This window comes from Pinus tabuliformis, chromosome Q (assembly GCF_031772625.1).
Source record: "Pinus tabuliformis cultivar Carrire ecotype Pingquan chromosome Q, CPIR1, whole genome shotgun sequence".
Classification (NCBI taxonomy): domain Eukaryota; kingdom Viridiplantae; phylum Streptophyta; class Pinopsida; order Pinales; family Pinaceae; genus Pinus; species Pinus tabuliformis.
In genome coordinates, this window is record NC_142296.1 from 280,783,116 (window position 1) to 280,810,109 (window position 26,994).

A 26,994-nucleotide genomic window follows, 5' to 3' on the forward strand; every position below is an offset into this window, starting at 1 on the left:
AAATTACATTACATTATGAAGACTTACGCTAGTTACAATTTCAACAAAAAATAACAGATTGGAGCATGTAAGAAGAGGGAGTGGGTGCTCCTAGCAAGTTGTAGCTTGCAGAAGAAAATAGAAGTTGAAGCCTCTTATAGGTAGAAGCCTACGAAAATTGATGTAAAATAGGGAGTGGGTTCTTACCTTTACATCACAACAAAAATTCATGTTTTTCTCCCTTTATGGGTTTCCACTTATATCTGGTGTCTACATGTGTTGAATTTGTTGCTTGTATGTTTGCTTTTGAATTCATGGTTAATTGCTGAACACTTATATAACTTTGCTAATTGTAAAAGAAAAGGTTAAAAGGTTGTTAAAATAATTTGAATTTGGTCATTTAAAAGACACGATTACTAATTCACCCCCCCTTAGTAATTGCCTAGTTTTTAACACTCTAGAGGGTTGTAGACACAGATTGATGCCTTGGCCAACTTTTGTGACCTTCGATAGTTGACGGTCAACCTTGGTAAAACTAAGGATATGATCTTCAATGCTTCAAAGAAAGCTCTCACGAACATACATTTCTACTATCGAGGGGAAGAGATTGAGATAACCACATCATACCTCTACTTGGGAGTGCATTTTTGGGGACCTCGTTTTGGTATGCGACAGGTCCTCTAGCCTCAGCTCACTCAACAAAGGGTATGGTTCCCTGGCCCTCATAGATAGACAATGTTTCCAGAGTCGGTTTCAAGACATCTCGTTCAAACTCTACCTCATGGAGGTGATTATTAGACCCATGGTCCTCTACGAATCTGAGATTTGGGGGCTGAGCTTGGTACAGATAAATTGGGCCTAGATGGAGCAAGTCCAAACCTTGACTTCTCAGGCGCATCATCTGATGCAAGCGTACAATCCCGCATCCCATTATTCAGGGAGAGTTTGGTGTCCACCCCTTTCGCTGCAAAGTCATATTTCACTTGGTTTCCTTCCTTCATAGATTTAGATCTTTTATAGATTGAGTTGTTGGAAGAGGATGGGGCACGTAGGTCCTGGTTGATGGTTATGTCTGATCCTTGTAATCTTGATAAATATTCTAAAATCATTCTTCCACACTTTTCTTTTGATTATCAATATTATGATAGAGTTTACTTGTGGTTAGAATCGTATAATAAAATGTTTCCTATAGATAAATGTTCTCTTCTTTTACATATTTGTGATGTGAATGATTTTAGTTTTCCATGTTGGGAGAGACCGGTACCCCTACCTTGCACTTTGTTCCTCGGAGGCCCTCGCTTTAGCTCCCTTAGGCTAAGCACGTGGTTGGTTCTCAAAGATATCTCGACTTCTCTAGTCACTGACCATTTCTCCAAAGCGCCTCCCCCCTTTTAGATTCTCCCTTGATGCTCTGAGCCATCTTCTATCGCCTAGATAGATACTAAGTCATTCCATTAGAGTGGATATCTACATATTGTACATTTAGGTCACTTGGACTTCACCCTCGACGAGCTTGGGCCCAAAGATGTCCTTCTACCTTGAGCACTTCTTGGAGTTGTAGGATGGTATCATCATTCGCCCCCCATACACATGTAGACATTGGATGCACTCATTCAGGATCCCCTTAGGACAACTCCGAGTTGGTTCTCATAGACTCTGAGTGGAGACTGACCACCATATACCACGATCCGATAGGATTTGGCAGATGTGTTACCTACAAGAGCGATAGATAGAGCAACACCCCATTTTTAGGTGCACCCTATACTATGAGATCAAAGGACACTTCCATTGCCTCTATAGAGATTCGCGGGGTACCCTCTCTACCTTCTTCTGATATCCAGATCAGAGATGCTAAGCCCTCTACATCAGGGACATATTCAAACATAGATCTCTGGCCCTACATATGCTGCATTGCGTGGAGATGACTTGGACGATCACATCATACTTTCAGGTCGTTCCGATTGATCGAAGCAATAACCAACAAGTTGAGTTCTAGAGTACTTTAGATAGTAGAGTAGTGAGATGTCGGGTCTCCTCTCAGCTCCCCACTAGAGGAGGCCAACCAATATCCTCGAGATTGGTTCGGAGGTGCCAAATAACACATCAGTCTATGCATGTCTAGAGCACCAGAGGGATCAGTTCTAGGCAGATCCAGAGTAAGGCGCTCCTCCAATAGATTCCTTCCTAGTCGTAGCGGAGCAGCCAAAGACTTATCCAGAGATTTTTTCTTTTAGTCTTAGATGTTAGGAGTATCCCTCGCTCCTTGTGCAACCAGATTCCCAAATAGCTCAAGAAGACTCGGGCAATGAGCTAGCTCCCTGGTCGCCCTCCTTTTTGAATTTTGGTAGTTGCTATTGGTATTCAAGTCAGCCCATGAAAGAAATAAAAGAAGGGAATTTAAAATTAAAATTTGAATTAAATTGTTCAAGTCGGCCCCTCAAGTCCAGGTTGGCCCAACTAAAGGACGTGTCTCTTAGGGCACCCTAATTCACTATAAAAGGGCATTAGCCTTCCTCATTTCAACACACAACGAGTTAGAAGGGTTCTGTTTTCTGTGCGTGAGAGGAGGACAAGTATACTTCTCTGTTGGACGAGGAAAGGGCAAGCCATGAAGTTGTTTCTCTGTTTGCTATTGAAGAAGTCTGAGGTTCTATTTGTAGGAAGCCGAATGGCCTCATATTTGCATACCTTATGTTTGTGGAAGGGCCGAAGCCCTAGAAGGACAAAGACCTTATCTTTTGTGGAGGGCCAAAGCCCTAGAGGAGGCCAAGAGCCTCAGCCTTGTAATTTGAAGGGATCGAGACCAAATATTCTGCCTAGATTGAGGATTTGTGGTTTGTTTGACCTAATTTGACTTGTGAGTATCCGATCATAACTTTGTTGAATTGAAGAATTTCTCTCAGAAAAGATTGTTGGGTTTTCTCTCGAGTTTGGGTTTCCCAGGTGAAAATTTTGTCTCTTTGTGTGCTTGGCTGTCTCTTTATGGTCCTAGTCTTACTATCATTATTGCATTACTGTTGAGATTTTCTATGTATAATTGCTTAGTGATGTACGTGACATAAGTGAACTTGGTAAAATAAATCATTAGAAAGTAATTATCAGTTTAAAAGATCATATTTTCTTTGAAAAATGAACATGGTACCAGAGGCTAGGTGAGAGAGTAGCTAAGTTTGAAGCCAACTTGTTTCGAGTTACTCCCCAAGGGTTTGTTCTTCCACAACTATTCAAAATCCAATCCTAATGAAGTTCTGGTTGATATTCAAAGCCCTAGTCCAAACTCTGTTTAAAGCCCTCATCCAAGTCCTATTGTAATTAAAAAGGAGGTCTGAAGTCCTAGTCAAAGTTCTGTAGCCCTAGTTCAGTGTAGGAAACCTCAAATCAACAAGATTGAAATAAGAGCAGATAAGTTAAAGAAGGTTTTGACTCTGTCTTAGGAATAAAAGAAGCCGAGTTAATTGTCTAAGATGAGGCTGATGTTCAAGGGAAGATTGTTTTGTATCCACTGAAGAAGGACAACCGAATTTTGTTAAGAAAATAGACTTTTTTTTATGCTTTAGAAGAGGGACGGAACCTCTATTCTGTGAATAAATCCCGTGGATAGAATCATAGAGGAGGAATGCAGCTAGCCTGTGGCTATGCTGTAAACCTAAGAGGGGCCGAGAGGCCTTAGACCTTAGAAAACACATGTCCGAAGTGCCTGAGGGTTGAGGAAGGCCAACAAGACAATGTTTGAAGAGGTAAAGCTTCAACAATGTTTGAGTTCAAGCAAGGAATTAATTTCATAATTTGAAAATTTGCAAGGAGAAACTTGGAGGTTGTTAATGATTTTTTTTTTATGGAGGACATTGGAATGCCATATTCCCTCTTTGATGAAGACATCTTACTTTCATGAAGCATGTTATATTGGAGATTTGTAAATATGGCTCAACCTGCAATATTTTGTCTTTGTTGGAAGGGCTGAACATAACTCTAGAAATCGAAGTAGCAGGGTCAAGTTTAATCTTAGACAAGGGCTCCCGTTTAGGCCTGGTTGGGCAACTTCAAGGACAAAGTTGAAATCTGTTTAGAAAGAGACAAAATCAAGAGTGTTGCTCATGTATGTGTAAGAAGATGCCTTGTACATGTTGTTGAAGTTAAAAATTGTATTGGCTGAGATATGTTGCTAGGGTTTTGCCAGATCATATTGAAAGTTACTCCAGAGCCAAAGGGAGTTGAGGAGAAAGGCTCTCTCATATAAAGCAAGAAAAGTCATAACTCTTGTGCTAAAGATGACCCCTTCTTGGAAGAGCTTGTAGACTTAGGGTATGTAAACCCTAGGAAAATGTTGAAGGTTATGATTTAGAAAAACCCTAGGGTTTGTGGATAAAACCCTAGAGCTAGACAAAGAAACCCTAGCTCATGCAAGGAAGAAAAGGAAAGCAACATGATGATGATGAGGATGAGGATGAGGATGATGAGTTTGCAGATGGATTTCAATGATTTCTGCATGAAGGCAAGGATCAAGAGGGAGTTGACAATTCCCTATAATCCTCAGATCAAAAGATAAGTACTTTATATCTTTCTTCCTTGATTATTGCTTTATTTTTGGGTCAGTCTCTTGTGTTTGTATCTTTTGCTTGGTTATAATCATTTCTTCTGTGACCTCCTAGTGAGGGCTGCAGATACATTGTGAAGGTTGCTAAAGCTCTGGCAATAGATGGAAGCATCAAGAAGAACGAAACAAAGTTTGTGGCAAGAGGATTCTCCTAGGATCGAGCATAAACTCAACTAGACTAATTTGTGTTCAAGAGGGAGAAATTGTACTGACATCTAGAACCGTGCTAGATGACTAGAAGAGCTCCTAGTTCAGAGGGAGTAGGTAATCTAGCAAGTTTGAAGGATGGCATGATGGAGGAAATTGTGCCGAGACCTGAAGGGAAGTCAGTGGTGACTTCCAAGTGGATCTACAATATCAAGCATACGGTAGTTGGCAACATAGAGAAGTAAAAAGCAAGATTCATGGAAAGAGGGTTCTCACATAAAGAGGGAGAGGACTATGAAAATACATTTGCTCCAGTTGCCAGGTACACTTCTATTAGAATTATTATTTTTATTGCTTCTATTATGGATTGGAGGTTACATTAGAATCTTAGATGGATGTAAAGACCACTTTCCTCAATGGAGTAATTGAGGAAGAAGTGTACATAGAGCTACCTCAGGATTTTGTGGTACATGAGAGGGAATCTCATGTTTGGAGACTGAAGAAAGCTTTGTACGAACCCTTAGGCATGGTATTTTCAGATTGATGTATATTTGATGAGTCTTGGTTAATCTTATTATTATATGACTTGTTTTTTACAGAAGCAAAAGGACTCATGTGACAGAGGGAGCAACAGTGGTAGGAGGATTTGCTTCCTTGATGGAAGGAGAAATCAAGGCCTACTTTAGTGTTAGAGGGAGTTGTCCTTTGAGTTCAAGATGAAGGATCTAGATTTGATGCATTACTTCCTTGCTCAAGGGAAGTATAATATTGAGATCCTTCAGATGATGGACTGTAAGATTGTCAAACTATATGCTCAGAGACGGGAGGTCTATAAGAGAAGTATGCCTTCTATGAGTTGTTAGTTTTTGTAGCATCGGATGTGTTCTAGCCACGAAATTTTGTGGAGAGGCTAGAATACATGAGATCTCCAAAACCCAGAAATTGTTTTTGGAAATTTTGCCTAGAGGTGTTTCAATTAGATTATTAACCAATTTTAAATATTTCCTAAGTCTAAACTTAGGGAATATGGTTAATTAATCAACATTAATTGAGATAAGGTGTGAATCTTCTAGAAACTCATACGGATTGACCCAAAAATGATCTGAGCCATTGATGAAGTTTTAATCTTGGCCATTGGTGCTTCAACAATGGATTATAAAAGAAAGTTGACGTGGTGATGGAGATCATCCACTGCAAATACTCAGTTGCCCAGGCAATTCGATTTTCTCAGTAGCAGCAACTCAACAGAGAAGATAGAGCCAGAGGGTGAGTAATAGGTGGAAGAGGAGAGCAACAACATTCAGAGAGAAAGTTTTCAGTTCCCGAAAGAGTCGAAGGAAGGAAGGCCGAAATTTTTAGAGGGCCAACGTAGGGACCGCGCAGAGGCTGATGCTGGCATCTCAGCGCAGAGGTTGACGCTGACATCTCAGCGCAGAGGTTGGGGATGCTATTTCGGAGGCAGAAAATAGCTGTGGGGTGAGAGAAAATTCTCACAATAATTTTGCCAATGTTTTCTTAAGATTAGATTGCCAATTGGGCATCTAAATTATTGTACTCATAATTGCTGCTGAACATTAATAATAAAATCCTCATCTGCTGCACCGATTTTCCCAAGTTGGATTTTTCGGGGGATAATTGTCCAAAAATAACTGTCAATTTTATTGTGTGTGCTAAAATTTCTTAGTTTCCAGTATTTTATTTTCCGCAATATTTTTATGGTGAAAATTGTAGCTGTGATTTTATTCGTTATTTGTTGTAGACTTGTAGTAAATAAATTGTAAATTAATTTATGAGTTAGAAGAATAATCTCTAGTAGCTGCAATAGATAAAATTTCACACGAGTGGACCATGCCAGACAATTGATGAAGAAAGCAACAGTGGCAGAGGGAGCAACCATGATTGCCACGACAGAATCTGTTTCAGTGTCAAAGGGAGCACCTAGTCAGGGTGACCGGAAAGTAGCTTTGGTGATGGATCCAGTGAAGGAAGCTGATCAATTTATGGTTGAGCAGAGCATGCAGCACAACATGTGCTGAGGTATTGATATGGTACAATTGGATATGGATCGAGATATGTCTCAAATGATGATGTACAACTGCAGGGATATACATATTCAAATTGAGCAGAGAGTGCAAAAGACAAGAAGAGCACATTAGGATGTTGCTTCAGTTTGGATTCTGCTATGATATCCTGAATGAGTAGGAAGCAAACATCTGTCGCACTCAACACTGTAGAGGTTGAGTATATTGCAACTAGTTTGGTGCGTTGTGAGGTAGCGTGACTTTAGAAGTTGCTTGCGAGATTGTTTGATCAGGTGCTGGAGACAACCATGATGACAAGTAAAAGCGCATTGAGATCAAGTACTGAGACATGTTACATAATTAAGTAGTATGGCTCCAATATATTTCTACAGACGAGTAGGTTGTTGACATTCTCACAAAGCCTTTGTCCCAGAATGAAGTTTGTTTACTTTAGGGACAAGATGGAGTGGTTGAGAATGTATCCTTCAGTTAGAGGGAGTGTTGATGTTGTAGCATCAATGGGTAGATATTCTCCCTAGGTCAAGGGTGTTGACCAAGAGCCATGTAATGTGGCTAGGGAGATTGGCCAAAGAGCATTAGGGCCCAGAGTGCTCCTCCAGTCAGAAGGTTCTAACCATATTGCCAATAGGTACTTGGCTAGCGGGTAGAGTGAGTGCCTTTATCATCGGGCAAGTTTTTTACCATTAAATTGGCTTGCAAGAATGTTAATTGGCCTAGGGTTTCACCATTTTTTTGGTCAAAAGTATTGACCTTGCTTGAAGTGATGACTTGTTGAGTTGGTGACCCAGGACTAGTCTTGTTGACCCTAGTCAGAAGGTTCTAACCATATTTCTAAAGGGTTTTGGTTAGTGGGTGACTAGATCCTTTGCATAATGCATTCCACATGGTTCTAGATTAGAACATGAAGTGGATGGATACATTAACATAGCAAATTCATTCAATCTTTTTCTTTGGATGGAGAAATTGTTCAACAAGAAGACATCTGAGAAAGTCAAAGTTGAATACTTCCCTAGCCAAGAGGGAGTGTTGAATTTTGGTAGATGTGATTGGTATTCAAGTCGACCCATGAAAGAAATAAAAGGAGGCAAATTAAAATTAAAATTTGAATTAAATTGTTCAGGGCAGCCAATTAAGTTCAAGTCAGCCCAACGAAAGGATGTGTCCCTTGGGGCAACCAAATTCACTATAAAAGGGCATTAGCCCTCCTCATTTCAACACACACACAACTCATATTCTCTCTCTCACATGTGAAGAATAGCAAGAGAAGGAAGCCACAGATTAGATAGAAAGGATTTGTTAGAAGGGTTCTGTTTTCTGTGCATGAAAGGAGGACAAGTATACTTCTCTGCTGGACGAGGAAAGGGCAAGCCATGAAGATGTTTCTCTGTCTGCTATTGAAGAAGGTCGAGGTTCTATTTGTAGGAGGCTGAATGGCCTTAGATTTGCATAACCCATTTATGTAGAAGGGCCAAAGCCCTATAAGGACCGAGAACGTATTTTTTGTGGAGGGCCGAAGCCTTAGAGGAGGCCAAGAGCCTCAACCTTGTGAGTTGAAGGGGCTAAGACCAGATATGTTGCCTACATTGAGGATTTCTGTGGTCTGTGTGACCTAATTTGACTTATGAAGACCAGATTATAACTTTGCTGAATTGATGAATTTCTTCTATAAAATATTGCTAGGTTTTCTCCCCAGTTTGGGTTTCCCAAGTGAAAAATTTGTGTCTCTTTGTGTGCTTGACTGCCTCTTTATGATCCTACTGTCATTATTGCATTATTGTTGAGATTTTCTATGTATAATTGCTTAATGATGTATGTGACATAAGTGAACTTGGTAAAAGAAATCATTGGAAAGTAATTATCAATTTAGAAGATTAGATTCAGTTTGAAAAATCAACACTCCTCGCCATTGGTTATCAGACTAGGGCATTCTTGACATCATGGACCTCAGGTTCAACTCTCACACTCCATGGGATTTTCACTGGGCCACTCATACGGTTTTATACATGTTCATGTTCATGAAGATATCCTATTGTTTGTATTTTTCATTACCTCATTTTGCATATATTTTTTTGTATTAGATTTAGCTTTTCTAGGAGTGGCATTTGCACTCCGACATTGTACACTTATTGGATGTATCCTCTAGTCCCGTTGACCTACTTTTGTGGTCATTTGTTGGGCATTAATAAATTTATCTTATCTTATCTTATCATAGACTGTAGGGAAGAGTGAGGTTGTTGGTACTAGGCCATCTAATAGTTATGCTCACTTAAGAGTGATTTTCTCAGGCTCTAAGCCATTACAACACTATTCATCTTGGCATCAAAGTTTAACATGTCACTAGTGGGGATTTGAACTTGGGTAGGGAGGATAATAATCATTGCACACAACCACCAGAGATAACCCCAATTGACTGGTTCTCTCGCTCTACATATATAATAGTTATAATTACTTTTTGCTTGCAAATTGTCAGAATCATTTTTTTCTTTCTTTAGGATACATATTAAGGAGAAACCAACTAAGCACTTTCCCTCATTTCAAGGATGATTCCTAGTGTAGACTAGATTCTTCAGGGCTCAAGGCCAATACCGCTATATACTCATCAAGAGCTCAATGTATCACTTACAAGAATTGATCATGGGTGGGGAGGATTACTCTCCTCTCAACCCCCCTGGTTTGACCCAATTAACAAAAAGATCACTGGTTTTCTATTAATGAATGCTTTGAATTTTATTTGGCCAAATGTGGTCAGATTTACTTCTTGTATGGTTAAGGAAGAGAAGGCATAAGAATTATTGATGCCTCCTAGCTTGTTACTGCCATCGTGAATTAGGGCATGGACCCTTCTTAGCAATTGGTGTAGATTTTGCTCAATCTTGGTGTTCGCATGTTGCACTTAGCCAACATCTACTTGGCCAATTATGTAGATGAAAGGGAAACTCTCTGGGATTGGAGGGTTGATGAGCTCTTGAAAGCTTAATAGCTTGTATGCAAAGATTTTAATTGGTTGATTCTTAAGAAGATATGGATGCTCTTCTTCTTGTTAGGCTTTCTTCGTGGGAAAGGAAGCATGGAATACACCCAAGCCTCAATGCTTATCTAGGCTTATACAACACAAATAAATTTTGCTAGACCAACCTAATAGGACTTTGGTTCATTTGGTCTAATTTTTAGAAGGATAATGAGTTATAGAGTATGCATTGTATAATGATTGTTTTATAGTGCACTTTATTTAGAGTGTGTTTTTGTGGTACTGGTCAATTAAAGTGATTTAAGAAATTAATTCAATCACATGTGCCTTCTAGTTATGTCATAGTGGTTGCCACTGATCTCTACCTTTCTTATGAGATGTTTCTTTTGTATTTCCTCTTCAAATATTGAATAAAGATTAAGTATTATGTTTGAAACTTTTTAGCATAATAGTGTGTGTTTCAAGGAATCTATGAAATCATAAATATTTAAAGTATCATGGGATCATATTCATAGGAGATTGAAGCTATGGAATTTTAGTTCACAAAATGAAGAATTTATGTGAGGTAAGGCATTATGAGGCATGTAAATTGAAGTTAGAGCATGTGAATAACAATTCACAATGTGTAGTTGAGCAAATAAGATTTCTTTGTATAATACAAAAATAATAGTTATAAATAAGGGGATCTAGTTTTTCCTGGGTTGAAACTTATGAATAAATTGAATTTATAAACAAATCTTATCGGCTGGTCACTTGGTCAAAACCATGAATCGCTATTCATGGTTGGTGTTTGAAATAGAACTATAGATTAGGTAGGTTTGAGGATCATAACATGATTGTGAACCATGTTGATAACCATTGCTTCGATGTTAAAGGTCAACACCATTGTGAAAGGAAAGTCACACAAGTTAACTTTGGCTACTCATGATGGATTATGCAAGAATTATGACAGTTTGGCATTGTAGGTCCAACTCATGAATGGCAAAAAGAAAATTTTGGAGAAATTTAAGTATTTTATGGTTTCTCTGACGATCCAATTGACAAGAAATCATATTGAGCAGAGGAAGGAATTGATGACGAATCAGAATCTAGTGTCCTTTGTGGACATAAAGCAAGCATAATAAATATTTTCCTCGTGTCTATATGCAAATTGTACCCCATCTTGGCAAGCAGAGTTGCGGGAATAATAACATCTCTAGATAGAATGGATATTTCTATAATATTTAGAAATGAGAATAGCACGTGGTGATGCAAGGCTAGGTGTCAAAGTTAGGTTCATATTATCCAAACCTAAGTTGCATGAACTGCTGAAACACTTCGGAGTTTCCGAAATGGGTACGTTTAGAAATGTCACCTCCCAAAAATGGAAACGTCAGCTAAAACGTCTCACACACACACACACACACATATATATATAAAGAAATTTATAAATAAGTGATTAACACATTATCTTGCAAGAAAAAAGGGAAATAAGACCCATAGATGACAATTTAGAAGGAAAACCAAGTCTATATCAACTCTCATAGATGATTACAAGATGATCGAGTTTCGGTCAAGTTTTGGAGTTTCGGGTATGGGTACGGCCCAAAATGTCGGGTTCCTAGAAGTTTCATGCAACATAGATCCAAACAATAATTGCAAGGAACAACTATAGTGGATCATTGCTACAAAAGAAATATAAACGAAATGTAATACACCATGGGCTGTGTTATCACTTGGATATTTTCAACATGAAACCTAAGAGGAGTTTGGATAACTATAAGATCAGGAGCCTATGTCACCTCACTCTAATCCTTCTCTCACCAAGTTAGTGCTTTGCCAACCACAAAGGAGGGTTTTCCTAAGTGATTTAAGTTTTGTCTATGAAATGCATGGGTCTTATTTAACCTTGAAGATGGATAAAATAGCTATTGTTCGGTACAATTTTAATTGAAAATCAGCAAAATCAGCAATTGAAATTGTTAGGGTGGCAAGCTAGAAACATCAATTAATGATAAATGCAATAGACACTGGAAATTTCATTAAGTAATGACTATTTACCCCTACTTATGCAACAAAAAGTTGCACATTAGTGAGTTGAATCTGCAAAAGAAGCCAAGGAAATGCTTTCAATCAATTTTTGATGGTTGATAGTCAGTAACCCCTTCACTTCCTAGCTAATTTATTCACTGGTTGCAAAGATATTGGTTAAATTTGCCTTGATTAATGCTTTTAATTTGATTAAATAGATTGATTGGTGCTCCATTCTTTATATGGAGTTATTAAATCAAATTGAAAGAACGTGAATACAATAAATAAAATTGTATGAATTCTACCTACCCAAAATTGAAAGGAACTAGAAATGATAGCAAGATTCGTAGACAAGTGGAAGAAATGCTTACTAAGCACCAATAGCGATTAATTGGTCAGTGAAAGGATGATGCTTTAAACTTTATTGCTTAGACTCCATGGACACTACATAAGTTATACTAGGTAGGAACACATCAACACAGCAAAAGGTCTTTAAACTCCAATCTCCCTTCTTTAAATGGGACAAATATAATCACGATATTGGAATGAAATATTCGGCTAATACAATGTTCTCAAGCACTTGGTCTTGACAACTAGATCTCTCATGAGAATAATGGAAGCAAGAAGATAAAAAGATTGTGTTCTTTTCTTTTACTCTTATTTATAGCCAAGAGAAGATGAGTAGAAGAGAGGAGAATAAAGAATAATGGTGTTATTTGCTTTAGAAAGCATCCTCAAAATGGAAGAAATAATACCTTTTCCATACAGTGAAAAACACCAAAAACTATTTGAAGTACCATAAGTGGGGGTGTCATTCTCCTGCAAAAGATAGCCTACATGCATGCCCAATTTGATAGAAGATAGAAAAGGAGAAAAGCATGCCATGTCACCACATAGAAAAACACTAAAAGTTACCTCTAATAGGCTTAATTCATGTTGGATAAGTCAAAGGGATGATCTCAAGAAGTGCACAAAATCTTTTGAAAATTGAGATTGGAGGCATGCACTTAGAATCCCTCTTGGGTAGTTCAGGGTTTTTTCACATTGGCTTCCAATGGAAGTTGATCACCATATTTCATGAGCAGAGAGGATTTTCCTACTTTGCCATTTATAGGAGACCAAGATAGAGGAGCATTTCATCTTTAGGCACTCCATCTATTACAACATTTGAGATCAATATCATTGCCTTTTTAGGTAATCCCATAACTCCTTCCTCATTTTCTTGAAATATTTGGATCAACGTTGCTTGACCTTATACATGAGGGAGGCCCTTGACTTATCTCTTTGCTTGGACCATCCTCACCACTAGACAACACTAGGATGATGCCCTCCTTATTGGTGCTTACACATAGAGACACCAAGAGATAGGTAGAGAGCAACTACACCTCAATTTCTAGATTCGCGGGATCACAAGGAGACATCAAACCTCTAGCTACAAGGCCCTTGCGATTGTGTTGTGTTCAGATTAGGGACAAGTCTTTTTGCCACATTAGACATGCCTCTTCCTCTAGATCTTAGTTGAAGGCAACATTTTCTAGGAATCAAGATGTGCCACAAACCCACTTTTCTAGATTAGTCAACTCCAGTGCATATGGATGGTATACAATTTGGAGTTTCTTTGCCTATGTCTCAGATGGTATGAGAGGACTATTATGAGCATTGACTCAGGGAATTACAACTTCTCTTCATCATCCTCCTCATCATTTGTGGGTGATGACACTAGGAAACCTTGAGCACTCTTTCTTGGCATCTTCATTTGAGACACTCTCCTAGGTTTTCAAGTTCTCCATAGGTATTTTTTTTCTTTCTTCTTTTTCTGTATGATCCCCCAACTTTGTATCTCGCTATTGGATGATAGACTTTAGGTCTTATTCATTTGATTCTATAAATTAGATTTGTTTTATAGGATATGCAATTGCACTCCCACTTGTGTATTGAGTTTGATGTGTATTTAGTAGTCCCTTTGACCGACTTTTGGTCACCTATTGAACACTGATAAAATTATATCATATTGTCACTACTAGAAGGGGGATATAGGGAACCTAGTATTTTTAGATAAAAGCAAAAGGCACAAAATTGCACGCTCTCCAGAGTGCTGTTGAAATTAGCACCCATGTTGTCTTCCATAAAGTATATCTAAAAAAGGTATGATCAATTTGAAAAAGGTAGAAAAGTAGAGAAGGGAATTATCTATGATCATCCTCAAAATTGACATCCATGCCTTTCTCAATAAGGGGTTTTGAAAATTGATCAATTTATGAAAATATGGACTTTCTAAAAGTACAAAGTTACCTAAAAAACAAGTTTTGAAAAAGTGGGAATACCTTTTATTTCTAGTTACAGTTTTTGGGTCAATTGGTTCAGTTTTGATAATATTGGTTGCGGTTGAGTTTGATGATCAAGTGCACTTGAATGTGGAGTTAAGGTGGCTAGGACGAGTGTGTCCTAGATGAGGTGGCTACAATTGACTATTCTACCTACTCATGCTTTATTTTCTTGCTAGGAGAGTGGCACCCACTTAGATTGTTCACATTCTGTTGCGTTGTTATTATCATCAATTAAATGCATCCAATTTGAGGAGATCACTAGCTTGGGTTTTGCATTATATTCAATGCTAGGGAATTTACCATGTATGAGGCTTTGTTTCTCCTATAAAGGCAAGGTGAGAGGGTCATTGTTTTGAATCATTGTTATTAGAATTGCACTGGTCATTGAACTGATCGACCCCAAAAATGTGAATTGGACTGAAGCATGAAAGAAAGGGGAAAAAACAGCAAAAAAATTGGTTTACAAAAAAATACAAAAAACATTCAAATTTTGTAAAAGAACATATATATTCATTTCAATCCATATGAATCCAAACCATTATACACAAATATGCATAATTTCTCATATATATAGCAAGGGTGCATATAATCAAAAGAACAAGGAGTGTTATCCTTCTTTGAACCAAAAATACATAAACCAACAGTCTCTAAATGGCCTCTAGAGTCCAAAAAATATGATGCTACTATAAATAACTATAAATCATCAAAAATGTTGCCTACATTGGGATCCTCCTCATCAGTATCACCCTCTAAGCATTAAAATATGATATAAAAGATTAACATGTCAAATCTTTGATTTTGTTTAAATGATGGATACATTTTTACTAGGGTCATGACAAAGGAGTTCAATAATCAATGACACCAACATCGAGGTACATAAAGAACTTGATGATCTTGATTAAATGCTAATTCCATACCCTCATACATGGCAAAATCCAATGGAAATGTTGCAATCCTGCGAATCTTAAAATCTTGAAATTTGTTAAGTCTGCTATATTGTTAATGGGATCTAAAATTCTACTTTCTTTGTATGAAACCCATTGAGGTTCGAAGTATTCTCAAACATTTGAACCTGTCTCAAACATCCTGAAACATCATTTTCATCCTTTTACTTTAAGAATTTAACCTTACCATTAATTACCAGGGTGAGTGAATTGGAGGGTTGGGGGTCTCTTTAAATAGCGTTAGTAGGTTCCTAGGGTTAAGTTTTATGCTTGCAAATGACTTATTATATTGTTGCTTTATTTTTTAAATGAGGTTTCAATGGTCCTTTGTTGCACCATAGGATACTGTTCGAAACTGGCTAGATCGGTGCTTTAAGATCAGTTCTAGTATGGAATTGCCCAGTTTGGTACGAGACCAACCGAAAATAGTTTAGAGCACTTGGTTGAACTGGTTTTGCCTCCAACCAATTGAATTATTTAGTTTTATTGGTTTCAATAACATTGTTTTGAATTGGTTATGGGCTTGAGTCATCTTCTTCTTTGATTCTTTTCTTTTTGCATTGATGCTATTGAGCTTTTCGACGAGTGTTTATTAGAGGTATCCCACTTAAGGTACGCTTGATGGTTTCCTTGTACTTGTTGTAAGTAAAGCATTAAGGGCAGACAATTCATCTCTTTCAAAGTTCTCAATGTGAGGCTTTTGTATTTAGGCTTTGTACTTGCAACTTTGGAAAGAAAGGTAGCTTCATTGTTGGTGGTCAATGCTTGTTTACTTGTATGTTCAATTTTTTATTACAAGAGTTTAATGAATTGGTTGGCCTTGGGTAGATCTCTTGCCCATTAAACTTTCTTTTTTTCACTCCATGTTCATAGGAGTGAAGGCACCAGTCATAATCTTTTTAATTGAGTCTCTGCCTCTAATTTTGGTTGATTTTACATCTAAATCTATGACTTTGGTGTTATAGATTTGAAATAGATTCACATTTGTTTACACTTGATTTGAGTCCATTTCATATCTATAAACGTAGAATAGATTTCTTTGCTATCCCAAAGTGATCTACAGTGGAAATTGAGTTTCGTGATATGGTATTTAGATTTGAAGATGGGGATCAACGAATCAACCATGAGGACTTGAATCAACAAAAGAGGTTATTGTCCCTTCTATGATGTTTCCAAACAAAAATTTCCCAAAATTCTAGAAAGGAAGTGTTTTGAAACCATTTTCAAGGCATATTATCCAAGATGTTGCTCATGGACACCCCTGTTTGACCCACAATTTTATATGGTTTTAAGGTTTGGGGACCTGGTTTATTAGAGTATGATTGTTCTTCAGTAGAGAGAGTAAATATCATCCTCCTTTGCTACATCATTAGATGCAAGTAGGTAGTCCCTCAGCTCATCATCCTCACAGACTTTGGTACTCGACCTTTCTGTTATAGCCCATTTTCCCCACCTTATTTCGGGTAGAGAAACCTTGGTTCAACCTCCTGGCTTGTTGGCCTGAATGCATCGTTATCCCTTCTTGACTGTGTACTTTTATTAGCCCATCGCTTCCACAGGCTTGTTATCTTGACACCCATTGCTCCCTTGCATTGGGACAACCTGACACCTGGGTGCCCTACCTGCCTTTGGCATGGGATTGATGGAGGGAAAATTTCTAGAATAGGTCACTTCCAAGGAGATCAACTTAACCCACTTATTTTTGGGTTGGATGGGGGTCAATTATTGAGGAAGCTTCCTAACTTCTGATGGCCCTAGGTGTCTAGATACATCCTCCTGAGTTTGGGAGAAAGCCTATATATAGAGGACCCTATCAAGAGGAGAGGGAGAGAGAATATAGCTCAGTAATGCTAGTGGATTTCTACTAGAACTTCTCTTGCATAGGAGGTGAGCCCAATCTTATAGTAAGTCAAGGAATGGGTTGTGCTAAGGATCAAGGAGGTCTTCGTTGGTACACCGAGGTATAATGTACTTTCGTCATTTTGATTAATGAAAGTGAATGTGAATTCTCTCTTGCATATCTCATGTTCTTTCATATATATATGTGGTTTGATTATTGCTATTGCATGCTAACTTGCTTGTTTGGTGGTGCTTGTGTTAGGGAATTGGACTAGGAAGCTTGGAGTGGGATCTTTGGACTAAAGCATGGTCTGGAGCTATCCACAGGGTCTGCAAACTTCACCGATATGTGAGGGTTTCAGGTGTGGTTCTGTTGTGTAAGGCTTATGAGTTAGTTTACTCCTTTAGTTGGTTAGTCTTCTAGTCATTATGGAGTAGGCTTCAATGCCTCCGTTGTTGTACAATATCACATTTTTCTCATTAGTCAATGTTGCCAAGTTGTTGATATTTTAGCTCGTAAACTTAATAAAGAAGAAAGAAAATGCACACAAGAAATAAAATTAAATTCAAACGAATAGACATGAATTTTACGTGGTAAAACCTTGACAATGTGTTAAGGAAACCTCCACGGGGCCAGGGATTGGAATTCTTTATTAATCAAGCTGACAATGACTCTAGATTACATTACACCTCTTGGGCAACATCATTTTAATAGGAAGACATCGTTACATAACTTCCTATCATTATACAAGCGTCTAATTAAGGTAAAAAAACACTTTTACATAATTATTGTTGTCATTCTTAACACAAGTCACTTTTGTGTCGTGCTGTTACAAGTTCGTGGGAAGTCTAAACCTTAGTCGTCCATTTGCAGTCATTGTTGTCCTTTTGTGTCGGCCACTCTGTGTTAGTTGTACCTCATGACTTCATCCATTTACATCATCTCTTGGTCTATTCTATGTCGATTGATGCTGGATACATTAATGCCCTCCTTCGACGGATCTTCTCTTGTCGACTTTAGCTCATGATCCAAGGGTTTGATGTAGGAACCAATAGTACCTTGGAGCTTGTAGACCTTAGTGGCAAGCTTCCTCATAATCGACAGTGAGTTTACCTCATTGGCTCCTGATCGATTGAATGCACAAGTGTTTGACGTCAACACATTTATTCACACTTCGTAGGTTGTGCTAGGTACATTGGGGTCCATTTTCCTCATTGGTGAGTTTTGTTGTAGCTCCTAGAGACAACCCCTGGGTTGAATAGAGACCAGTGCCTAGGACATCTTGATGAGTGCTTATAGGATATGCTTGAATTATTCACTTACACTCAATATTTAACTTGAGGATTGGTTCAAAATCTTCTTTAAGACGAGAAATACAAATATGGCTGCAAAATAATACTCATAGAAGCATTAAGGTCTAGTTCCAGTGGCCAACATTACATGAGCATGTAGTTTTATCAGTCATTGTAGTATATTGGAGGGAAGAATTATGAAGGAATGAAAACCCAACACACAGGGCTTATTTAAGAATCCCGTGCATCAGACTTCAACATGAAACAGATGAGAGAAACATTCAAATGATGTGCTAAGTTACATGGAGCGCATATTAAGGATATTAATTTTTATCAGTCACATGCATCTTAGATCAACATTAGACGTAGATGAATCTATGAATTCATAAAAACATATCCAACAACTACTATTACATGTAATCTGAGAAGAAGAGTGATGGTATATGGAACAAATACAAAAGAAAATACATACTACAATCTCATGTGAGCCGGAATCACCAAAAGCTTTCATTAATCTTCAATAGGGCATACATTTCATTCACAATTTGCAGAGCTTCCCTCTTGAAACAAAATTCGGAACCCTTCGTTCTGTATCATAAACTGTTTTTATAGGGCCTCAGGAAGAGCACCCCTTACAAAATATTCTTTCTTGATTTTGCAGTGAATCATCATAACAAAAATATCAGCGTGCTTTAGTGGCACAACTGTACTAGCCGGATCCTAACTAACTGGCATTGATTCTTTGAAATAAAATATTTACATAAAACATAGAATAGCAAAGTGTCATGATTGACACAATCAACAATATCTTCAATGGTGATGGGCTGGTATAGGAGGCAGCGTTGCTGTATCGATGATCTGGAGTTGTCGAGGTTTAACGAATTGATCGTAGCGTTGCCATAGTGCTGGACTTAGTAGAGGAGCGTGAAAGAACAACTGATAGGCAATTTTAAGACTAGTAAGCCATGCATAGTTCAACTTGGGATGGAATAAGGTCTTCACCAATGCCATTAGTTGAAAATCTCTTCTCAAGTAGTTTACCACGGTTTTACCCTTCAATGTAGCAATCTTCTCGTGGGATGAACCTTCCTTGCTTTTGGCGTCTACCAACATCTGACTGTATTGTTCCCATGGGGTTAGTACTCCCATGAAATCCCAACAATTGGGCAGCCCAACTAGAACTCTCACCTCAAATTCTGAGTTAAAGGTAGCCACATCCTTTAGCACTACTTCCAGGCATTCTTCAACTTTGACTCTAGCCTCCTTCTGGATTACTTTGGAGATCTCCATGATTGTAGACACCCTATCCACCACATCTATAGCTCTCAACTCACTGAGTGGCTTCTCATTCACATACTGGATAAATTTCTTGGCAGTTTGGGCATTCTTTTCACCTTCTTCTTTGACAGCTAGGATGAAGAACTCATAATCTTTGATCACAATCCTTTGCTCATCCATCAGAGTTATGTGTTCCCAGTTGTTCTTCATATCTACTATTATCTCATCCTAGATCAATTGTTTAGCTTGTAAGAGGGACATATTTCCTTTCAGTCTGTCTTTAAGCTCAAAGATCTCTTGATTAGCTGCCTGCAAGTTCTTGTTGATCAGTTCTGCATTGGTCTTGGCAGTCTCGAGCTGTTTTTCCTTTTGTGCTAGGGCTCGCTAGGAAGTGTCTAAGTCCTTCTGCACCTTCTTAAGTTCCCCTTCCGAGAGTTGGAGCTCGGTAAGGGTCTTTGTGAGTTGTTCTGTGGGATTCTGAGGGTTCTCAGGCATGAGCATTGCACAAATGTGAGTGTCCTTTGCTGAAGTTCTGCTACCCGCTGCTTGAGAGGCACCATCTCATTATCCCTGTCTATCAGCTCTTTTGCCAGGATTTCCTTCTCTTCCTCCACTTATGCGAGTTCCTTAGACTACACATGTTTGCTGGCTGGCATCTTTAGCTTGTGTCTTAACTCTTGGACCTCTGCTTGTGAGCTTTGGAGAAGGGCCTCAAATGTAGCTTTATCCTCTGGATTCACTCCTAGCTTCACAATCAACTCCTTGAAGCTCTCATTCTGCATATGTAGAGCTCTTGAGTTAGCTCTTTCCTATTTCAGTCTGGTTGCAACCTTCTCCAACAACTTTTCAACTTTTCTTATAGTCATAGCATTCTGATTCAGCTCACTATACAACATTTCTCCCACTTGCCTGTGGAAGTTGATCTTATCAGGTAGAGGGATGCTTGTCAAGTCTAAAGACACATCCAAAGCTTTGAACTGGGAGCCTGATGGTAATGACTGAGCTAATGGGTGATGCAGCCATGATTTCATTTGATTTCTCTCCAGGTCCATAGCAGCCAAAAGTCTGGTCTGGTATGGGACCGAATGGGATGCCATTTGCTACTGCATCTCCTCCCTAATCTTCTTGTTCCTTTCTTCAATTGCTTTCCAGTCGGCCAACTATGCTCAGTTGTAGTTGCACTTCTTGCTGAACTCAAAATGGCTACCTCTGAAGATGATGAGGCAACAATTTGCAGTGGGTCTTCCAAAGTCACCTTGAAGCCTGGTTGGTCTGGTTTTGTCTCTACCAACCTAGTCTCGATTTCTTCTTCTTTTGTCTCTTGGGTCTTGGCCTTTTTGTTGGTTTGTACATCTTCCATTTCCACATCCCCTGTTTCATCAACGATCCTTTTCTGCGCCTTGTCCTTTGTTGCTGGAGTCTCGATCTCCATCTCTGTGTTAATGGGCCATGAATCAAGATTAGCCTTCCATTCAATCTCAGGTCTACATTCATGATCATAAGTTGAAGCCTTTATGCTTTCCCTTTTCTTTGCAATGACACCATGAGGATCATAATGCCAAACATCTCCCATGTCAAAATTCATTTGTTTCAGTAATTCCTCAGCTGCCTGAAAGGCCTGTTTGGAGTTAACAATGAAGGGGCCTATAGGCTTGCCCAACTTGAACATGTACCCCTTTTTAGCAGGGACAAAATGGACATGGTCCACATTGAGGCTTTGTCTAATGAATTCCAGGGCAAATATCCTCATTGGCATGAACAAAGGCAAGTGGTAAGGAGGAAGCTCACACCCATAAACCCTAATCTCTGTGTAATCCTCAAACAGATACCAGTTTCCCACCCTGGTGTCCTTGCTGAGTTGAAGGATTGCTTTTTGCTAAGGGAGGATTCTTGGAGGGGAAACATTGTGAATAATTTTATAAGCAATGGCCATGTAGGAAGATATGAATTGGGAATAACCATCATTATCTGGTCTCCTCCTAACAGCAACATCCCAGTGAAAAACATACTTCCTCTACTTGTTTGGAGCCATCAGACTGAGGCTTAGGAACTCGAACTCATCTACATGGGTGTACACAACAAATAAAACAACAGAGAATAGTATATGAAGTAGGAGATGGTAGGAAAATGGCGCAATTGGAATTTTACAGATTCGGCCAAGTAAGAAGGTATGTCAAACAGGTGGTCTGGCTGCATCATCTCCCTCATAAATCATAGGGAGGCTTTATTGGCCATATTGGCATTATCATCCCGAAAAATATGAGAAATTATAGACATAATAGGCTGCACAGACTCTGTAAAGATTATTATTGGGAAACTATCAGCAATGGGCAAGTATTGCAAGCCAGGGCCATGACCATTTGTAGAAAGGACTATTGCTCAACAGCTGGGAGCGGGTAGTATAACTATAGACTAGAGTGGTTTTTGTGAATTGCTGGGGTTCAGTGGAGCTTGGGTAAATCAGAGATTTTTGGATCAATTCTGGGGTCACCTCTAGGATTTTGGCTCCAGTGGAAGAGACAAAACAATTATTTTCAACATTATGCAGCGGTTAACCAAGAAATAAACTCAGGGAAATAAAACACAGAGGGCGCAATTTGATAGTATAGACTTGAGTCAACTACTCGGAGTGGGTCTTCTCCTCTGACATGGTGGCCATACAGGTCGAACTGAAGGTTCGAAAGATGGTAAGCACAAGGAGGGTCCATAATCTATGCCTCCGTGTCCATTAGCGGTTCGTCAATGGAGGAGGGTCCATAATCTGTGCCTCCGTGTCCATTAGTGGTTCATCAATGGAGGAGGGTTTGACTTCCTGGGCTTTGGGGGTCTTGGGGGCCGCTTTCTTCATTTTTAACAAATATTGAAACAAGCTGCAGGTGGGGGAGACCGATAGGTTACCTGATTGACTGGGTGATAACTGAAAACGACGTTGGAGGGGAGTTTTGGATTAGCTTGGTGAGCAATGACGTTGCAGAACAACGGAACAGTGGGAGGAGTTGCACAGGAAAACGAAACATATTCAAAAAAAATCTGAAGCGGGAAGGGTTTTTATAGGCGGAGGGGGGGGGCAACGGTCCTCTGACGTCAAATGACATCACGGGGGAACACGTGGCGGAAGACTATTGGGTGGTGGTAGATGACATGGACGAGAGCCTGGGGGGCGAGAAGAAATTACCGTTTTACCTTTACATTCATTGCTCACTTGAAAAACAGTGTTGACGGGATTGCGACGTGGCCGGTGGTCCCCACATTCCTCCGACAGGTGAAAGAGTGGGGGGAAGGATCCTGCCGTGACCCCCTGGAATTAATCTGGGCTGTTGGATCGGCAGATCCACCTGTTTGACTATTCAACTCCGGGGGGTAGCGTTGGTCTATTTACTACGCAGGTTACCCCCCTGAACTGTTCCCGGGGTCGGCTGTGTGGAGATGGATGATGATCTGCCCTGAAACTTGCTCGACCTTTAACTGAAAAGTTGTTCCTTCGTTAATTTACTTCCTTACCCCGCCACTCTTGCTTGACAAGTATTCCATAGATCTAGGATTTGGTGTTTGAGTCTTCTATTGTACCATTAGGCCCCAAACTTGCCCACCTGATTAATTTTTCTATTTTGAAGCCAGAGGTGCTCAAAGCAACCCTCTTGAAACCCTTACAAAAAATGAGATACAACAACAAGTTCCCTCATATTTGTTAATGGTATACCTCACTGATCGGAAACCAAATGGTTTCGACCATGCTTGACATTAACTCATTTATTCACATGTTGTAGATTCATACGAGTGGGGTTGAGTAGAAGACCTTGGGATAAGGACATTTCACTCTTATATGCCACCCTTCCCAAGTTGTGTTAGAGTTATTTATCATTTTATGTACTTTGAGGGCTACTCTAGGGCACCTCTCTTCTATGTGTCCATAGTCTTGCTAATGTATATTGTGACATAAATCCACACTATATTTGTTGGTGGCTGTGATCTTTTAGTTTGTTGCATGGATCCACTGTGTATGTCTCGTGGCCATGTATTAGAATTTCATGTCATGGATCCATAGTGTATGGTTGGCAGTCATGTTAAGCTATTCTTTATTGGCAAGCATGAATATACCTGCCTTGGGGATGATCATCATATGATTGAGACTTGGGTATCAATGTGACTTCGATTTGGTCCTTTGGTATTGACTCCTTCGCATTTTGACACTTTTTTGTAATGCATTTCAACGATTAGTTTCTCATTTGACCTCATGCATTAGGCGACATTTGTTATAGCCCATTTTTCCCACCTTATGTTAGATAGAGAAACCCTAGTTCAACCTTTGACTTGCTGGCTTGAATGCATCCTTATCCCTTCTTGATTGTGCGCTTTTATCAGCTCATCACTCCCACAAGCTTGTCATCCTGACAACCAAGGGTTCTGTCAAGGTATCCTGACTCATTCCTTACCTTCTTAGAATATTTAGAGGTAACAACTTCTGACTTGAGACAATGTTCGATCTCATCTTACTTCTGCACTGCATTCGAAGATCCAATGACAACAAAGGGATGGGACTAATATCATACTTGGTCTATTTCTCATAAGAGTCCATTGCATCAACTATTTCTGCTATTTTCTCATGGTATTGGTATGTTGGGTTCTCAGATCTCCTAGCATTTTTGGTATTATTATGGACCGACTCTGTTTGTTTAGATATTCCCTTGATGCACTCGACCACCCTTACCTACGAGATAGGAGATGAACATGATCATTAGAGAGGATATTTATAAACAGTTTGTAAAGGTCACTTAGAGAAACCCTTAGGGTGGGTTATCTACGAAGATGGCTTTTTATGCTGAGCACTTCATTATTATGAAGGATGTATTCATTATTCAACCCTATTACACACTTTTCGATTAGATGCATACTCTTCAGATCCGCTTGGGCTAGTTCAAAGTTGGCTCTCATAGATTGTGGATTAAGTTTGACCGTTAGATTGACCATCAGATTGACTCATTAGATAAGATCTGACACCTGTGCCATCTCTAAGAAGTTGAGAGTGACGAGCGCTTCATTTTCTGTTGCTTGGTTTACTACAAGATCCGAGGATGGTTCCATTGTCTTTTCAAAGAGCTACAAACACTTGTTAGTTTCTTTAGGTACCTTAACCAGAGATGCCTAGCCTAATACATGTAGGAGGCCCTTTGTCTTTGCTCTTCTATCATCTAGCCACATCCACATCCTCGACCAACTCCCACCCAATGGATCACTTCCTTTTTTATGGTGCTCCTGACCAGGGGAACCAAGCAACAAATGGATAGTGATGACCCTAGATCAGTGCAGACACAGGACATTATTTATACTTTCATAAGACCCCAACAATGTTGCCAAACCAAACTTCAGATTAGAAATAGACCAATCGCTAGATAATATCTACCAGACCACACTGGCGAGTTCTTCCTCCTAGACATCAACAAAACACTTATTTTAGCGTCTATTTCGATTCTTCTTTTGGATGGACATCTATTTTGAGTTTTCTCCATTCAGCCTCAAATGTTAGGAGAGGTGGTTCTAGTGGATCATGGTACTCATATCATTAGCACCATATGTTGAAAAATGTGTAACTAGGTTTGGTCTTTATAAATACGAAATGTGCTTTTGAATCTTGCAAATTGTAAAATGAAAGAAAATTATTATTATTATTTTTGGAACATGGGTTTCATGCTCAAGGTCTTTTATTTTATAGGTCAAGCACCCATTGAGTGCTTCTAGGGTTGGTCCTAGGTCAAGAAGTCAAAAGAGTTATTGTCATAAGTTGAAGACCCCATCGGGCAAATTGTAACTTGTAAAGAAAATTATTTTTGTCCTTAAAAATGTCACAAATACCCTTCAAGACCAAGTCAACCTGGCAGCTGGTAAGTTGGCCTGATTTGAGGAGCCACATCCACCTTAAGAAGCCTATATAAAGGAGGAAACTCAACCTCCTTGAAGCACATACATCTCTTATCATCCAAGCGAAGGAGGAACAAGAAGAAGGCAACGAAGAAGGAAGAGGACAAAGGAGACTTGTTTTTGGGCTATTTCTCTCTCACATGTGCGAAGGAAGGCTAGGGTTTTTGTAGCAGATCTAGGGTTTTCTTCTACAAGTTTGATCTTAAAGAATGGAAGGAAAGAAGGTCAAGCGAAGGTCACAAGAAGCCATCCTCAAGCTCCAGAAGAATAGAAAGCCAAGCAAAGGTCTGAGGAAGCCTTGGAAGGCTAAACAAAGCTCACACGTGTGGCAACATCAATTGTTGGAAGGCCGAAAATTTCAAGTTTGTAGTGGAGGCCGAAATTCTGCAGTAGGGGGTCGAAGTTGTGCTCCTGGAAGAGATTTAACTATGTTTGATTTGTTCAAGGAAAGCACATCATCTGAAAAGGTTGAACTTGGTCTTGGAGGGTATTAGTGTTGGTCTAGAGGTCTTGGAATTCGTTAATTGAAGAATCTATAAGGAAGAGAAGAGATTTGCAGGTTTTTCTCTCAATTGGAGAGGTTTTGGCCATGGCTTGCAACCTATATTCTGTGTTCTTGTTCTTCTTGTTTTGGTCGCTGTTTGATGATATATAAACACAATAATAAGTAAATAAGCTAATAAGTAAGAAAAATTAAAAATACATCACAAGCAGTTATCAAAGAAGAGAAATCACTCTAATCATTGCCCTATATATTTCTCAACATGGTATTAGAGCTAAGGTTGGCAAAGGGCATTATGAAGATCTCTACTACATTGAAGAAGTTCCTAAAGAAGTGTTCAAAGGTAGCAAGTCATCTCAAGAAGGGTATCAAAGAAGCATGGAATCTCCTATTTACTCCAAAGAAGAAAGTAACCAAGACAAAGGACGAAGGACTTTTCTCAGCACTCATTGGCACATTTCAAGATGAAAACATTTGGGTAATCGATAGTGGAGCATCAAGGCACATGACCGGGCATCACAAGCAACTAAAAACATTGTCAAAAGGAAAGTCTTCTTACTTTGTAGAGCTTGGAGATAATAAGAGCTATCCTGTGAGAGGAATTGGATCAACCTCAATAGAGCTGGAGATTGGAGGTCGTATTCATCTCAACAACATCTTATTTGTTCTAGGTTTGCATAAGAACTTACTCTCCATTTCAAGTCTAGAAGAAAAAGGTGATATAGTGGCTTTCATTGATGGAAAGGTTGTAGTATGGAGTAAAAACTCAAGCATAGAAAATGCTATAGAGTAATTGGGATTCGTGAAGGAAGACTCCACAGGTTGCTATGCCCTCTTGCTCAAGCTTTAGTTCACATTGAAATCAACCCATGTGAACTTTGGCATAGAAGATTTGGTCATCTCCATTTCAAAATTCTTCCAACTCTAAGCTCTATAGTAGATGGAATCCCTGAACTAAAAGAAGATCACAAAGGGGTATGCAAAGGATGTGCATTGGGTAAGAACACCAAGAGACTATTTGGAAGCAGTGCTTCATGGTCAAAAGAAATCTTGGATCTTATTCATTCCGATGTCTGTGGTCCTATGACTCCTAAATCACTTGGAGGTCATCTATATTATGTCACATTTATAGATGATCATTCAAGGAAGACTTGG

General features: G+C 39.1%; 1 protein-coding gene across 5 annotated transcripts in view; it reads left to right on the forward strand.

Moving 5' to 3' along the window:
* The window catches only part of LOC149219324 (uncharacterized), a 66,433-nt gene that overhangs the window by 12,511 nt on the left and 26,928 nt on the right, over positions 1 to 26,994 (forward strand). For 2 of the 5 annotated variants that reach the window (XM_089382573.1, XM_089382572.1), the window contains exon 2: positions 17,113 to 17,212. The exons of the other annotated variants lie outside the window; for them this stretch is intronic. In XM_089382573.1, coding sequence (XP_089238699.1) covers positions 17,113 to 17,212 — 100 coding nt within the window. The remainder of the gene's footprint in view (positions 1 to 17,112; positions 17,213 to 26,994) is intronic. 5 annotated transcript variants of the gene reach the window in all.